Source organism: Amblyomma mixtum, chromosome 10, assembly GCF_055824585.1.
Source record: "Amblyomma mixtum isolate Tamu chromosome 10, ASM5582458v1, whole genome shotgun sequence".
NCBI lineage: Eukaryota > Metazoa > Arthropoda > Arachnida > Ixodida > Ixodidae > Amblyomma > Amblyomma mixtum.
Window position 1 is genome coordinate 40,855,268 of NC_143021.1, and position 14,943 is coordinate 40,870,210.

The 14,943-nt window shown below is 50.9% G+C and overlaps 1 protein-coding gene across 2 annotated transcripts in view; it reads left to right on the top strand.

The window, feature by feature from the left end:
* The first annotated feature begins 862 nt into the window (after positions 1-862).
* Positions 863-14,943, top strand: part of vib (phosphatidylinositol transfer protein vib) — a 60,218-nt gene continuing 46,137 nt past the window's right edge. The window contains exons 1-4 of one of the 2 annotated variants that reach the window (XM_089565028.1): positions 863-1,191; positions 1,253-1,283; positions 1,357-1,698; positions 6,277-6,357. In XM_089565028.1, the coding sequence (XP_089421154.1) occupies positions 1,175-1,191; positions 1,253-1,283; positions 1,357-1,698; positions 6,277-6,357 (471 nt within the window). In that variant the 5' untranslated portion in view covers positions 863-1,174. The remainder of the gene's footprint in view (positions 1,192-1,252; positions 1,284-1,356; positions 1,699-6,276; positions 6,358-14,943) is intronic. The other variant, XM_089565029.1, reaches the window with a different exon arrangement.

The window sequence follows — 14,943 nt, forward strand, 5'->3', positions numbered from 1 at the left end:
TGAATCCGCCAAATCAAGCACAGACTGAGCACAGCACACAACGACGACCAATACAACGCCAAGCAGCCAAATCGCGAGACCGCGCCTACTTGTGCCGCGCCGACTACAGGATGGATGGGTGGATGGATTCGGTAAAAATGTTCTTAAGCTGAAGCTTGAGTGTTCGGAACAGCGGCGGCACCTAGCGTACAAGCGGGAAACTAAAAAATGTCGACACCAGCGGCTTCATCGCGGCGCAGTGAGCACACTACCCAATATTATAGTTCACTGTAGGCTAATCTACACGGTCGACAAACGAGATGGCGCCACTGATGCAATCGCTGAGAAAGCGGCCTGTTTCGTTTCGTCGTCGCCACAGACGATGCGAACATCAGACTTTTTCCTACTGATTCAGGCAAATACCCGAAAAAATGAGATATTAAACAATTGTGCGGACGAAATGCCATTTCTGTGTGAAAAACGCGAGCAATTCACCGGTATCGGTTTGGTTGTGAGGAGCATCCACGCGGCGCGTTTAATTGCGGAACAGTCTGTACTTCCAGCCTTTTTATTTATTTTATGAGAAAAATGCAGGTACCGCTCTCGAACGCCTTGGGTGCTGCAACGATATGCACGGTTCACACACAGTTGCGATTTTTCCTTCATGCTTCTTTAATACGCTACGCGACGACAATTTCTGATCAGATGAGCTGGAAGTTGTTGTGGCGTTTTTTTATGCGCAGCCTTGCCGCGCCGGCATCAGTCAGAGCACGTGCTCTGTTAAGGCGTTCTAGCAGCACGAGCTAAGTTCAAGGTCAGGCGCTCCGGCTGCGCAGAGAAGTGTCCGCCCATTGGAAGCAGCGTCACGGGCTCTACGTCGACACCGTATCCAAGTGACGTCTCGGATGACGCATACTTCGCGGTGGGCGGAAGATGGCGCTTCGCGAATCGATTGTTCTGCAGTTGGGGCTGCTCTGAGGAAGACGAGGTTCATTTCCGGCTTTTTATGGCTCCCGAGCAATTCTAGCCACTCGTGGAAATCGGCCGCCGCACACTGAGGGGACCGGTGCCGACCGGGCGCTGCCGACGCTAGGGGTTTCGAGTTGCGATTTCCTGCGGGTCACAGCCGGCTTCCCCTGTCAAGTGACGTAGTCCTTCCTCGCCACCACCGGCCTATGCAGCACCGATAGCCGCGATGCTCATCAAGGAATTGTAAGTAGCGCTTGTTTTTCAATGGGGTGCCCGTCGCTGACTGAAGCCTGTGCGCTTGCAGCCGTGTCGTGCTGCCCATCACCGTGGAAGAGGTAAGTGGCGGCTCGGAGGCGGAGGAGTTGGTACGGGGTGCTCACCGCCGCCGCCGCCGCCCCTCCTGCTCAGTACCAGGTGGGCCAGCTGTACTCGGTGGCCGAGGCGAGCAAGAACGAGACGGGCGGCGGCGAGGGCATCGAGGTGATCAAGAACGAGCCCTTCGAGGGCAAGGACCTGCTGGGCGGCAAGTACAACAAGGGCCAGTACACGTACAAGATCTACCACCTGGAGAGCAAGGTGCCCTCGTTCATCCGCATGCTGGCGCCCAAGGGGGCCCTGGCCATCCACGAGGAGGCCTGGAACGCCTACCCGTACTGCCGCACGGTGCTCACCAACCCGGACTACATGGCCGGCAACTTCACGCTCTGCATCGAGACCATGCACGCGCCCGACAACGGCTGCCAGGAGAACGTACGTACTCGCTTGTGCCATTGGTGGCATGTGTGAGGCGGCTGCGATGTGCCCAGGTGGCATGGTGGCGTGCTACGCAGAGGGTGCCTTTGAAACCAGCTGGGCAGCCTTCGAGGGGCACATGTTCCCCAGGAAGGGGGCCAACAGCAGCTCTGCACAGAATGAATGGTGTGGGAAAGTTGTGCACATTTTGCTAGCAGTGCAGGTGCTTCCAGTGGACAGAAGTGTATGAGGCAGTGCAGGTGTGCACAGGCCCCTAGAAGTCAGTAGATGGGCTAGTCAAGGTGCATGAGGAGAACAAGAAACAGATACAACATTTCATTCATGGATCACCACCAGTACAACCCAATTGTGCAACCACCTCAGAGAAGGTGCAAATCTACAATAGGTGTAATGGGGGAAACCGTGGAACAACCAAGCTGAGTACAGGTGGGGGAAATGACAGCACTGTGGCAACATAATCGTGGAATGGAAAGCAAGAGTAAAATGTGATAGGAGTTCACCTCTGGTTTCTCCTAGAAGCTGGTTTTGTGGCCGTGCATGCACGTGTGTTTGGTGACACAGCTTAGTGATGTGTTGCTCCATGAGGGGTACTTTTGAATGCAGTCAGCTGTATAGCAGGAGTCTTGACTCGCTTTGTCTAAGGGGGCTACGGAGTGAGCAGAGTTGTTGATGTAGAACCTAGTGGGTGCAGGACGGGTGTTCATTGTAATTGAAATGGGCAAGACTACTACTGATGAAAGAAGGATTTCCCAAGGAGTGCTCTGTGGCAGCGGTGAGGCGTTCACTGAGATCACCGTGTTTGGCCTCCATTCCAAGTGCCTTTTTCACGGGGCCGCTGTGCGCACCACTGGTTGAAAATGAAACCGCCTGCTAGGGGGGGGGGGGGGGGCAGATGGCGTCGGTCAGTGTGCGGGGTGGTGTGCCCAGCAGCAGCAGCAGTGGGCGAACCACGGGGTTAGCTCTGGGAGAGTTGATGCCCACCAACTGTGGGGGTGTGACCCACTGGGTGCTCGGGGGATGCCTTCCACCAGCGGGGAGAGCACAGTGCTGCACACAGCACGGTCTGGGACAGCGGCACTGTACGCTGGCTACACTGGAACCGCACCTCCCTCCTCACTCAGTCTGGATTTTCACAATAATGAGGGAAACCAACAAGTTGAAGCTGTTCAGACCCAAGTTACCTTCACAAAACCTCTTGGCTGTGTGTTCAACAGTCTCGCTCATTATCCGTCTGAAGGCACCAAGCACAAATCTCTCAACATTTTTCCTTCAGTGAATATTGACAGGTGCATAGCTTGTGACATCACCAGTGTAAAGTTGCACATGGGAAGCGACAAGACCGGGAACTGAAATAAAATATCATGTGGCTGCAAATTTCTCAGTAACAGCTAGCAGGCCGGTGAAATGTGTGGAGGGGAACAAAAATGCCCGAGTGGCTCATTAATTAAAGGTTTGTCGCAATGAGAGGCTTATCTGTTCCTGCGTTCACACTGAGCAGATAATGGGGCTGGAAGAAGCACTCGGATCTGGAGTGGTGCATTGTTTTCTGCTGCTGCTGCTGCGGTGATAAGCGTACTGGACATGCCCAGTGGGTGTTGCAGTGCATGTTCTGCAGGTTCTGCCAGATGCATTGGCAGTTGGGAATGTGTGGCTCAAGTGAGCACTGCCACGCTATCTGTCTGCTCTTTAATGGCTTTGCATGGTTAAGTGACTGTAGGTGCCTAGTTTTAGTTGCATCTAATGCATGGGGCACTGCGTGGTATTGCCCTGCGACTGTTAAATAATTTTGAATTGAATTTCTTCTCTTGCGCTGTTTTGGTTTCATCAATGAAACAATGGCTTAGGCATGTAGTTGTACTTCCGGTTACATCCAGCAAGAGAAAGGCTGCAGTCTAATACATAGTTTTAATTCACTGCAGCAGTTACACCAGCCTGCTTCAAGAGCTGCAATGACAGCAAACAGCATATACTGCCATTTATATTGTTGTATTAGATATAGTTTCTGTTTGGGCCAGTCGGTTGTTTAACACTGGAGTAATTTGCGGGCACTCCATAGTTTTACAGTAAAAGGAGAGGCCAGGGAAGACATTCAGCATGGTTAGGTGCACACTTCCAACTGAGGGTTTATTTCTGATAGAAAATAAAAAAAAGAAACTCAAAATGCTAATGAAAGAAGTCAACAAGAGGCAAGCGGAAGCAGCTCTGGCAGGTCCACGTTCAGGCTGTCATGTGCAACTTTTGTGAATGGAAAGTGGTGATAAAAGCACTGTTGGCAAGCAATCACGTCTGCTCTTGGATTGAGCAGCTGCCGGTGCCTTTTCTCTTTCCAGGGCCACGATTGTTGTGTCTCCAAACCTAGCCTCGCCAAGCCTTTCACGAGGAGCTTGCAAGGCATTGCTGGTGCTCCCAGCTGCTTCCCGTGAAAGTGGGATTTTTTAGACGGCTCCCATGCGGCAGTGTACAGTTTTTCCCTGTGCTGCTGACCTTCTTGCTCATTGGGCTCCTCAGTAGTTTGTCCCTGGGTGCTGACACCATGGTGTTCCTGTCCAGTCCGCTTCTTGAACCTCTTCCCGTGTGTAGGACCACTTCCTCCTTGGTCAACCCTCTTCAGACAGGGGGGCCAGCAGGAGGAGTGGGCCCCACCTTCCCCCTGGCAAGCAGAAAGTGGCCTCCCTTCTCTCCAGGGAGGGTAGCTGTGACGAAGGTGGGCCACCAGCTGGGAGCAGACTCTGGCACTTCTGCTGCAAATGCAAGGAGTGCCTGCACCACGGAGTGGTGTCAGTGCCAACTTCTTTGTTGTGGCCTTCTGGGGATGATGTTTCCTTGCCAGTCAGGGCTTGCCTGGCAATCCACAACCAGTGGTGGCTGTGCTCTGCCTGGGCAGCATATGCTTGAGGCCATTTCACATGCAGCGTTCGTCATGTGCAATGTGTGTGTGCTGTTGCACACGTATCAAGGGACTAACTAGGTTGCGTGATGTTTGCATCGGCAAGCCATGATTAAATGTGCCAGAAATGCAACACGGAGCTGCTTCCAGACCGTATTCATTCTCTTCTACTTTGGAAGCGTGCCTTGGATTGCACAGCAAGCCAAGAACATGGGGGCCCTGTCTCTCCCTGGTAGCCAAGTGATGATCGCTGAGCAGGGCACTGCTGAGCTCGAAGAACTGCACGTGGAGATCTTGCAGATGCACTGTGGCCATCCTTGTCGCCCAACAACAAGCACATGTGTAAGGAGGGGACGGCAGCCGACGCAGCAGTTTCCGAAAACAACCTTCCTCTCTCGTAATGGAGTGGGGAAAGGAAATGGCGCAGTATCTATATCTCGGTGGACAGAGGGAAGGAATGAAAGAGGGACTGAGAGAAGGAAGAGGTCCCGTAGTGGAAATAATTTGGACCACCTGGGGATCTTTCACGGACATGGCACAGCACATTTCACTTCCATCGAAACGCGGCCACCGTGGTCAGGTTTGAACCAGGGTACTCCAGCTCGGTAGACCGAGGGCCTTAACCACTGGGCAACTGCGGCAGGTTCATAATCAAGTTATTCTTCATTTGTTATCCTTTGTATTTTCTTTTTCTTCATGCCAAAAATGAACCTTCATTGGGTAGTGTGCACCTAACCATGTTGAATGTCTTCCCTGGCCTCTTATTTTCTTGTAACACTCTGCAGTGCCTGCATTATTGTTTGTTGTTTCTTTTTGTACCTTTCATGACGTAAAGATCAACTGCACACCAAAGCCATTTGAGTGATGAATCCAGAATCGAAACAGCGTGAAGAAGAAATTGTTATAAGTAATTTAGTGGTTTTAGGCAAATACCACGCGGTGGTCCGTGTATATTAATGCCTAATGCATCATTTGAGAGGAGAAAACACTTGACCAAAAATTTGGTGTCTGCGGTCAGTTAAATTTTCCTCATGGTAAAGACTGCTTGTAACTTTTTGCTTTTACAGTCTGCAGAGTAGCACAGATGTTTGCATGTTCAGTTGAGCCAGGGCTGTTCACTTGGCACGTTGTGTGCGTGGATGAAAACAGTGCCGTGAAGTTTTTTTCAAGCAGCTGGCAGCAGGTCTTTGTAACACTTGCAGGTTCTTCAAAGAAGCCATGTTGTGTGGCACCGAGGCTGTGCTGGCATTTGGGGTGGTTTGTTTTTACAGCGCAGCTCTTGGTGGTGCATTTTGCTGCTTGCATATTGCATATAAAGGGAACCAGCGAAAACAGACGCCAGACAAGAAGAAAGAAGGCACACACCACAACGCTGGTTCTTTGTTCTTGTCTTGCGTCTATTTTCGCTGGTTCCCTTTATATGCTGCAGTATGAACCCAGCAGCTTGCACTCCTGAACTATTTTGCTGCTTGAGTGGTGACGTTGGTGTGGCCAGCGCCTCTTTCCGTAGGTGCTGCAAAAGATCACCTCAGCCTCGTCAGTCAGAGCAGCAGGTGTGAGGATAGTAGAAATCGTGATTGGGTGGTGGAAGTCGTAATTGTGGGTGGCACCGCCTCCCCCTGCTGTGGTGGGGTGCACCAAACGGGCTGCCCAGCCGGTCCAGTGTGTCCCCTCTGGTGGTGGTGCAGGTGCACGAGCTGCCGCCGGACAAGCTCAAGATGCGGGAGGTGGACATCATTGACATCGCTGGGGACCCGGTCATGCCACGGGTGAGTGCCCCGGGGCATTGCATCCTCATGCCGACTCATAGGCAGGTCCATGAAACCTCTTCACCTGGCTAGTTCACTGTCTCAGGTGAAGCAGGTTTCACAAGGAGGGAATCGGTGCAGCTATGCCTACACAAACTTCGAGGGACCACCTGTTGTGCTGTTCCCAGAGTGTGCGAGTCAGTGTGTGTGCACCCCTTCGTCCATCCCATGGAATGGCCTTGGGAAGTGTGTTCTCGTTTTATTCTCCCCCTCACACATTGTGTGCACTTTCGTACAAGTCTGCACAGGACCATGTCGGAGCAGAGGCAGTCCACCGGTCTGGTCATGTTCAGGAACAGCTCAGTCACGTGACAATAGTGGGCTGCGCAGTAGCTGGCAAGAGAGTGAAATACCATGTAGTACCAGGCTGCTCTCTGGCCAAAGCTGCCATTACAGCTCGCCTCTGTCGCCATCAGTTCAGTGTGCTGCTCCCGTGCACCACATGCGGCTAGGCAGCTGCCATTGTCCCGCGTCCGGGAAGTGCTGATACCCCCGTCACACAGCCACTGTCAAAGGTTATTCAATCGAGAGCCTTTGAGGTTCTCAGTTGCTATCAAACTCACTATACTCACAAGATGCTTGCAGCACTACGAAAGGTAGAGCTCTCTCGTCCAATCAGGATGGCACGCACTACATTACTGACAGGTGGCTCCACCCATGTGAAAGAAGGCGTCCTAGTAGTTTGCTTCTTTCTACCTCTGTTGTCACATGACATATCAGTTCCTCTGTTGTCACGTGACAGTTATATTTTCAATGCTCCTGTCATGTGTACATGAATGTATTTATTCTAGCATGGTCACTACACTATTGAGCTGGGTCGAATGCAGGCCGGGGCAGCCCAATGTCGTTGGTGGCGAAGTGCAAAACAAGCCCATGAGCTGCACAAAAGTCAACACACAAGCTGTCAAAATTAATCCGAAGCCCTGCACTACGACGTCTGCCACATTTCATGAGAGATGATGTCGTTCTCATTTTCATTGCTCTCACTGCGACAGTACTGGATGGTCCTGACTTTTGTGTGATCCTCCTGGTCAACAACATCATTGATGGTGTGCTCCAGTTTCGTCATCACATCTTCCTCACTGATAGCAGGCTGCACGTGATTCTCAGCAGTCATGATGCCTTGCCAAACCAGAGGTCCTGGAGCTTAAACGTCTTGTTTCGACTGGCCACGAAACCCTTGACGTCGCTCCGGACGAGCTCTATCGGGTTCAGCTGGCAGTGGCAGGGTGGCAGGCGCCCAGCAGTTTCGGCGATGCAGTCCACATGGCATCGGTCCCCCCCACCTGTGTTTACGTTGTTGACAAGATGCATGAGCTCGGCCCTCACCATGTCGCTGCTCCACGCGACACCTTTTCCGGACAGCCAAGTCTGTATGTCCTTTTCGGAGGCTACTCATCCGCCGCACTCTATATCCTGCTTCACACAATGATACGGTGCGTTGTCCATCACTGTAACGCTGCCGGCTTCTTTGGGGACGACATTCGGTCCGCCTTCAACGTCTGCGTTGTCCACAGGTAAAGCGTTCGCTCACTCACCCGGGTGAGCGAGAATAGGGTGGAGTGCATATGGCAGGTTATCTCAGATCGTGAATGGCAGTTTACTAATATCCCTCAAGAGAAAAGTATACAACAGCTGTATCTTACCGGTACTCACCCACGGGGCAGAAACGTGTAGGCTAACCAAGAGGGTTCAGCTTAAGTTAAGGACAACGCAGCGAGCTATGGGAAGAAAAATGATAGGTGTAACGTTAAGAGATCGGAAGCGGGCGGAATGGGTGAGGGAGCAAATGTGGGTTAATGACATCCTAGTCGAAATCAAGAGGAAGAAGTGGGCTTGGGCAGGGCATGTAATGCAAACGGTAACCCTTAAGGGTAACGGAGTGGATTCCAAGAGAAGGCAAGCGTAGCAGGGGACGGCAGAAAGTTAGGTGGGCAGACGAGATTAAGAAGTTTGCGGGGATACGGTGGCCGCAACTGTCGAAGGACAGGGTTAATTGGAGAGACATCGCAGAGGCCTTTTCCCTGCAGTTGGCGTAGTGAGGCTGCTGCTGCTGATGATGATGAGCGCATTCGTACTTGAATTGTCCCTGCTCTCGATGCAAAGGACTTCATGAAGCCAACTGCGATCGCCTGCTAGGAAAAACGGCGCACTGTCAGTGTAGGGCACACAGGTGACACAACCGACTCCGCCGACGCCGTGGTGGAAAATGGCGACACATCACTACCTCGCAGCAGGCCTCCGCAGAGCTGTGTCCGTGCGGGCTTTGTCTGTGAAATTCCCCCGTGACTGAAGCACTCTGGCATCGAAATCTAGCGGTCCAAACTATAGACGAACTGAGTATTGGGCGAGTTGGTGGTGATCCATTGTAGAAAAACCAGCGCTTACGAACACGGACAGAGGACAAGGGAAACAGACTGAACGGCGCTGAACTTACAACTGAATTTTATTCATACGTACACAGTCAATTTATACATTTACACAGACATGCGCAAAGACATCTTGTCAAACCTGGATACACTGTTGCCACTCACAAGCGTAAAAATAGAGAAAACAAAAAAACAGCAATCATCCATTCAAGGCACGTGTGTCATTACCTCACCCTCCCTACCCAGAATGAATCAGGGTCATTTCTCTCCCTGACAAGCTCATCGAGGATTTGCTTACGCATCCCTCGCCCTTCCTGATGATGTGAAATGCTTCCGCGATCTCCCTCGTGCGCTGATCGCGATGTACAAACAACACTTCCGTGTCAACAAAATACGGAACACAATCACACGTGAGGCAGTGTTGTGCTCCATTTCTATTATCTTTGCTGCTGGCCGAATTGGCGTGTTCTGTGAGGCGAATGCTGAGACAACGGCCCGTCTGGCCGATGTACACACGGCCGCAAGACAAAGGGATAAGATACACCACTCCCTTCCTACAGGCAACGTACTTGTTTCCATGCTTAACTTTGCAAACATTCTTACTATCCTTCCCCTCGCGTTTCCTCTGCACTGCAGCCCCTACTTTTGCTAGTTTATTGGGAGCAGAAAAAACCAGGCTTACTCCGTATCGGGCCCCTACTCTCTTAAGCCTGTGAGATACTGCGTGAATGTACGGCATAACTGCCACATTTCCTTCTTTAGAACCTGTACTAAGTTCTGAGGAGTGGCCGGATGCCTTCAACTTTTTGGACATCTTTTCAGCACAGGACACGATAAGAGCCTCCGGGTACCCTGCATCCCTTCACCTGCTTGCCTGCGTGAGGAGGCTGTTTCCCATCCTATGGTGGCATGATTTAGTCACAGCCATACCAAAGGGGCTCTTAACAATACCTGTTTTTACCACTTGAGAATGGAAGGAGCCATAGTTGAGCAACGGTTTCGCGCTCCGAGAGGAGTACTCCCAACAGACATGATTCGGTTCAAAGGTTAATTTCAAATCTAGAAACTGCAGGGATCCCTGTTGAGGCACCTCATGTGTGAACTCTAATCCTGAAGCATTGCGAGTGAAAACATCAAGGACTTGAGACACGCAACCAGGGCTTGGAGACTTCGCGAGTGCCACTTCCAGCCAGCTCTTCATCCACTAGTCTATCAACTCTTCCCAGAAAAATGTTGCTTAGAATGGGGGCTACCTCAGAGCCTATGCAGACCCCAGACTTTTGCACGTAAAACTGGCCGTCCCACACTACATACGTTGAGGTAAAAAACCAAAAGTTCCACGAAGGACGCAGTACTAATCCCACACCTGTTTTGAGAACTGCATTCATCATTGTCTTCCCTGATGCACCCCTGAACGTACTGCATGAGTTGAGCACGTGGGAGCGAATAGAATAGGTGAACAACATCAGTGCTGAAACCCAGGCACGGGGCAGGATTCTCCTTCAGGAGCAGGGCTTCTGAGTTGGGAATGAGGAACGGGTCGATAACATTAAGGGCCGATAGGTGCCTTGAAAGAAAGGTGGAAACAATCAACTGCCAAGAGCTACGCTCAGAAACAATGGTTCTGAATGGAATATCCGGTTTGTGGCTTTTGGCTGTGAAGGACATTTCCAGTACGGAACGTTCAGCACCCTTCACCTTCCTCGCCAAACCCTCTAGACTACACTTCTGAAGGAGAGCCCATACCTTCTGCTTACACCGAGATGGCTGGGACTTGACAATTCTAAAATTCTTTAGCACTGCCTCATGGGCTTTCTTAGCAAAAGCATCCTCAGAAAGTACTACAAAAAATCCCTCTTTGTCAGCATGCATGGCCCGCACCCGATTTTCACATAAATAGTTAACCAGAGAACGGAACTTGTTACGTTGACCATCCGTACTGCCTGCTACCAGCGACCGCATCAATGCATTCAGACACACACCGGGGTCTCTCCTCAACAGGGGCTTTAAACGCAACATGACGCGCGAAGGCCAATTTCTCAACAACTTTCATACCGGGTTCCAGGCAATACTTGGGTCCAAGACGTAACGTCTTCATTTGATCGGAAGCCACGTCGATGTCACCAAGGACTAGAACTGTCAGCGCCGTTCAGTCTGTTTCCCTTGTCCTCTGTCCGTGTTCATAAGCGCTGGTTTTTCTACAATGGTCCAAACTATGTTTTGAGCTGCTGTGCCGATTGTCTGATTAGTAGTCCTGCACAGCTCAAATACTCGAGGGACCGTTCTTTGCGTCCCTGGCTGGACGAGGGAGTGTTGCAAACATCTTGTGAGACAAGGTTCCTGCACGGAAACTGTTTCTGTTGCCATTGAGAGGTTTCCATCATGCGACACCAAGCTGGTGTGGCACCACTGCCGCTGCCAATAGTTTTAATTTATTTTATTTGTTAATAGAACACTGCAGACCCTAAGATCGGTCTAAGCAGGAGGTGCAAAAATATATAAAAAGAAGCGTGGAAAATTACACAGCAGAAAGCTCACATGTGAGTGAAGAACAAGGAAGACAGCAATTATCAATAAGCAATTTTGTCAATTGCATTGAAGCTGTTTACAACCTTAGCTGGGATTTCATTCCACTGACTTATTGTGTGAGGGAACAATGATTGTTTGAAAGCATTGATTGGAGCGCTGTACGGCGTCAGTGTTTCCGTGTGACGATTTCATGTTAGTTGCGTTGTGATTGGAGAGACATGGGAGAGGCCTGTGCCCTGTAGTGGGTGTAGTCAGGCTGATGATGATGATGATGATCGGTTTAAGAAATAAATCATGGCTCATGGAGAGTTTGTTATTTTTAAGTAGGAAAAGAAATTTCAATGTTTGAATTTTTCTTTGTGTTTGCAATGTCTGTATGTTGTTTTGTGCCATAAGAGTGGTTGGAGAGTCGGTAGAATGATATTTATTAAAGATGAACTGAACAGATCTTCGCTGGATCATTTCCGGTGCCTCAGTGTTATGTTTTGTGTAAGGCATTTTGCAGGCATGCTAGCAATCAGCCAACAAGTTTAAGCTGCTAAAACAATTTTTGGTTGTCACAAAAGTGCTCCTGGAGTGAACTTGGTTGTCTGGGGCAGGTTGTTTCTGTCTCGCTGGCGGCAGTGTTCTAAGGCTCATACTTGGGGCCGTGACTCCGTTCGTCCGTTACATCTGAAGTGAAAGTCATGTGTCATTAACCAGAAAAAGTCTTGTGCCCCATTCTTGCCAGCCACTATGGTAGGCAGACTTCCTGCCAACGCAGTTCCCCCCGGGAAGGCACTGGAGATGAAGTTTTGTTGTCTCTGCTTCTTTCTGTGAAATGTTTCCAACAGGACACATTTCATTCCCCACACAGCCGAGACTGCTCCATTGACTCCATGGCCGTGTGGGGGCGCTCAGTTGGCATTGGAAAGGACCACAGGGCATACCCTGGTTCGTCTTAAGCGAGTGCGAAACACAGGACGAAGTGGAAGAAACAAAGGCGCTCTCTGACAGCTTATCTCTAGAAGGACAGAGATCCCCCTGCATGCATTGGCATTTAGCCCCGCATGGCAGAGCACCACTCTGGCAGCAGGAAGGCTGGGGAAGGAAGGTGGGCTTCCACAATCGGAATGACCTGGGAGAGCACACACTGTGGTCGAGAACGGCTTTCTCTCAGTCTGTGCACCATCTGCAGAGGCCAAGATGCTGCTGCCCACATCCAAGGGGGGTCTTCTGAGGGGGCAGAGTGCCAGCACATTGTGCGACACAAGCGGCTTGCTCGGAGGCACTTGTTGAAATGAGCACCATTGACACACGGGTGTCTGACCACGTGCTGGATGCATGGGCAAGCAGACAGAGGAAACTGTCCTCTGTAATGAACCCTCGCCCCAAACTTTTTGGAAAAAGAGAAGTGGGTTCATTGTGTATATAGAGTGTAATGTGGGTGCAATCATGCGTATATGAGGATAAGAACGGTAAACTGGGCTAGTTGGTAGGAATTCGTACTGAAAACTGTGCAATAAACGAAGGCGCAGAACGAGAAGGCACGACACGGGCGCAGACTATCAACTGAATTTTTATTCACATGAAGAGGCCTATATAAGTATCTTCTGCCCACAGTGAGACAAGCACAAAAACACAACAATCACGAAAATCAACCCAAAACACAATCACCCACTATCCCTTTGCATGCACCGTGATGCAACCGTCAATTACACTTCCAAAAAACTGCGCACAAACAAAACCACGACAACCTTAACGGTCACGCTGATATCACACCAAAGACCCATATCGCCTGCTCGCCTTAAGAAAACTGGCCAAAAAGGTTATCTCCCTGTCAAGCAAGGCCACAGATGGTGATGCCACACAGGAATCTGAGTCTTTCTTGATTAGGTAAGCCTCCACCATCTCCCTGCGTACCTGATCGCTATGCTTGAACAAGACGCTGGTCCTGTTCAAATGAGGGTAGCATTTTCCGCAACCCTTGCAATGCACGGCGAGATTGGAGGAGGCCACGCACTTCAACGACCTACGATGCTCCGCCATCCGCTCGTTTACACAACGACCCATCTGGCCGATGTACTTTTTTCCACACGAGAGCGGCACTTCGTAAACAACTCCAGTGTTACACTCTGTGAACCTAGTCTCCTTCCTGTGCGCTACCAAACAACCAGTTCCAGCACGACTGCCCTCAGACTCTAGCTTTTTACGCACAGCACTACAAATCCGCGCAAACTTATTTTTGGCCGTGAAAATCGCGTCCACTCCGTACCACGCCCCCACTTTCTTGAGCCGGTGTGAAATTCCATGGACGTACGGAATTCCCACCACACGTCTCCGTCCCTGGACCTGCTTGTTATTGGAACCACTACTCCCCTTCTTGGCCAGGATCCTTTTGGAGATCTGAGCCAACAACTGCTCCGGAAACCCGGCTTCCTTCAGCCTCTCCACCTGTGCCAGGAAGCTAGCCTCAACTTTGTGGTGACAGGATTTCGCAAGGGACGCTTTTAAGCAGGACGTGGCTATACCAGCCTTGACTATTTTGGAATGCCCCGAGCTGAAGTTCAACAGTGGCTTCTTCGTTCTAGGGTGATATTCCCAACACACACCATTATCCAGAAACTCGATAGTCTGCGCCCGTGTTGTGCCTTCTCGTTCTGTGTCTTCGTTTTTTGCGCAGTTTTCAGTATGAGTTCCTACCAACTAGCCCAGTTTACCGTTATTACTAACTACATTTCTTGTTCAATGGGCTCTTTTCCGTGTGTAGCATTTAATCTTCGTAACCCAGCGGTGTTGACAGCCTTAATGGCTGTGTGTGTGTGTGCCGAGCAAGAACGACGTCGTGGTATGCAAAACAGCAAGTTTGTCCTTGCCGCCGCGGTGGCTCAGTGGCTATGGTGCTCGGCTGCTGGCCCGAAAGACGCGGGTTCGATCCCGGCCGCGGCGGTTGAATTTCTTTGGAGGAGAAATTCGAGGCCCGTGTACTGTGCGATGTCAGTGCACGTTAAAGAACCCCAGGTGGTCGAAATTTCCGGAGCCCTCCACTACGGCGTCTCTCATAGCCTTAGTCGCTTTGGGACGTTAAAACCCCATAAACCATAAACCAAACCAAGTTTGTCCTCCTCACATCCAGGCGTTATGCGGATGGCTTTGGCCGTCCCCCGGTCACTCCAAACGGTTCTGCCGTATCCTTAGTTCGGAGTGGTGGAGACCAGCAAGGTTTTACAAGCTATGCCTTCGCGTTCACTGTGGCGTGGTGACGGATGAACGACTGCGGCACCGGGTTTGTGAGGATTGGTACAGAACAGCGGACTGCCTTACCGAGTTCCTATGGAATTCCATTCGCCCCACGCTGCCTATCAGGACTTTAGCGACCACAAGGAAGGGAAGAGCAACACCTGGAGCTGTTCTGCTTTGAGCCTGCCATGACGCCACTAGAGCGGTGGTCGCGTTCTGTCCCCAGGGCTGTTCCCGAGGCAGACAAACCTAGGAGGGCTCTGCAGTTGTGATGGACCATGGAAGGGCAAAGGCGAGTGGAAGGGTTGGTGAACTGTTTGGTCGCTGAGCGATTGAGGCCTCTCCTCTCAGACAAGGAAGGGTTCTTTGTCCTCGCCCCGGAAAAGGTTTTTGCCCAAAAAGCGGGCGAGGCGGTGAAAAAGAACTTCAA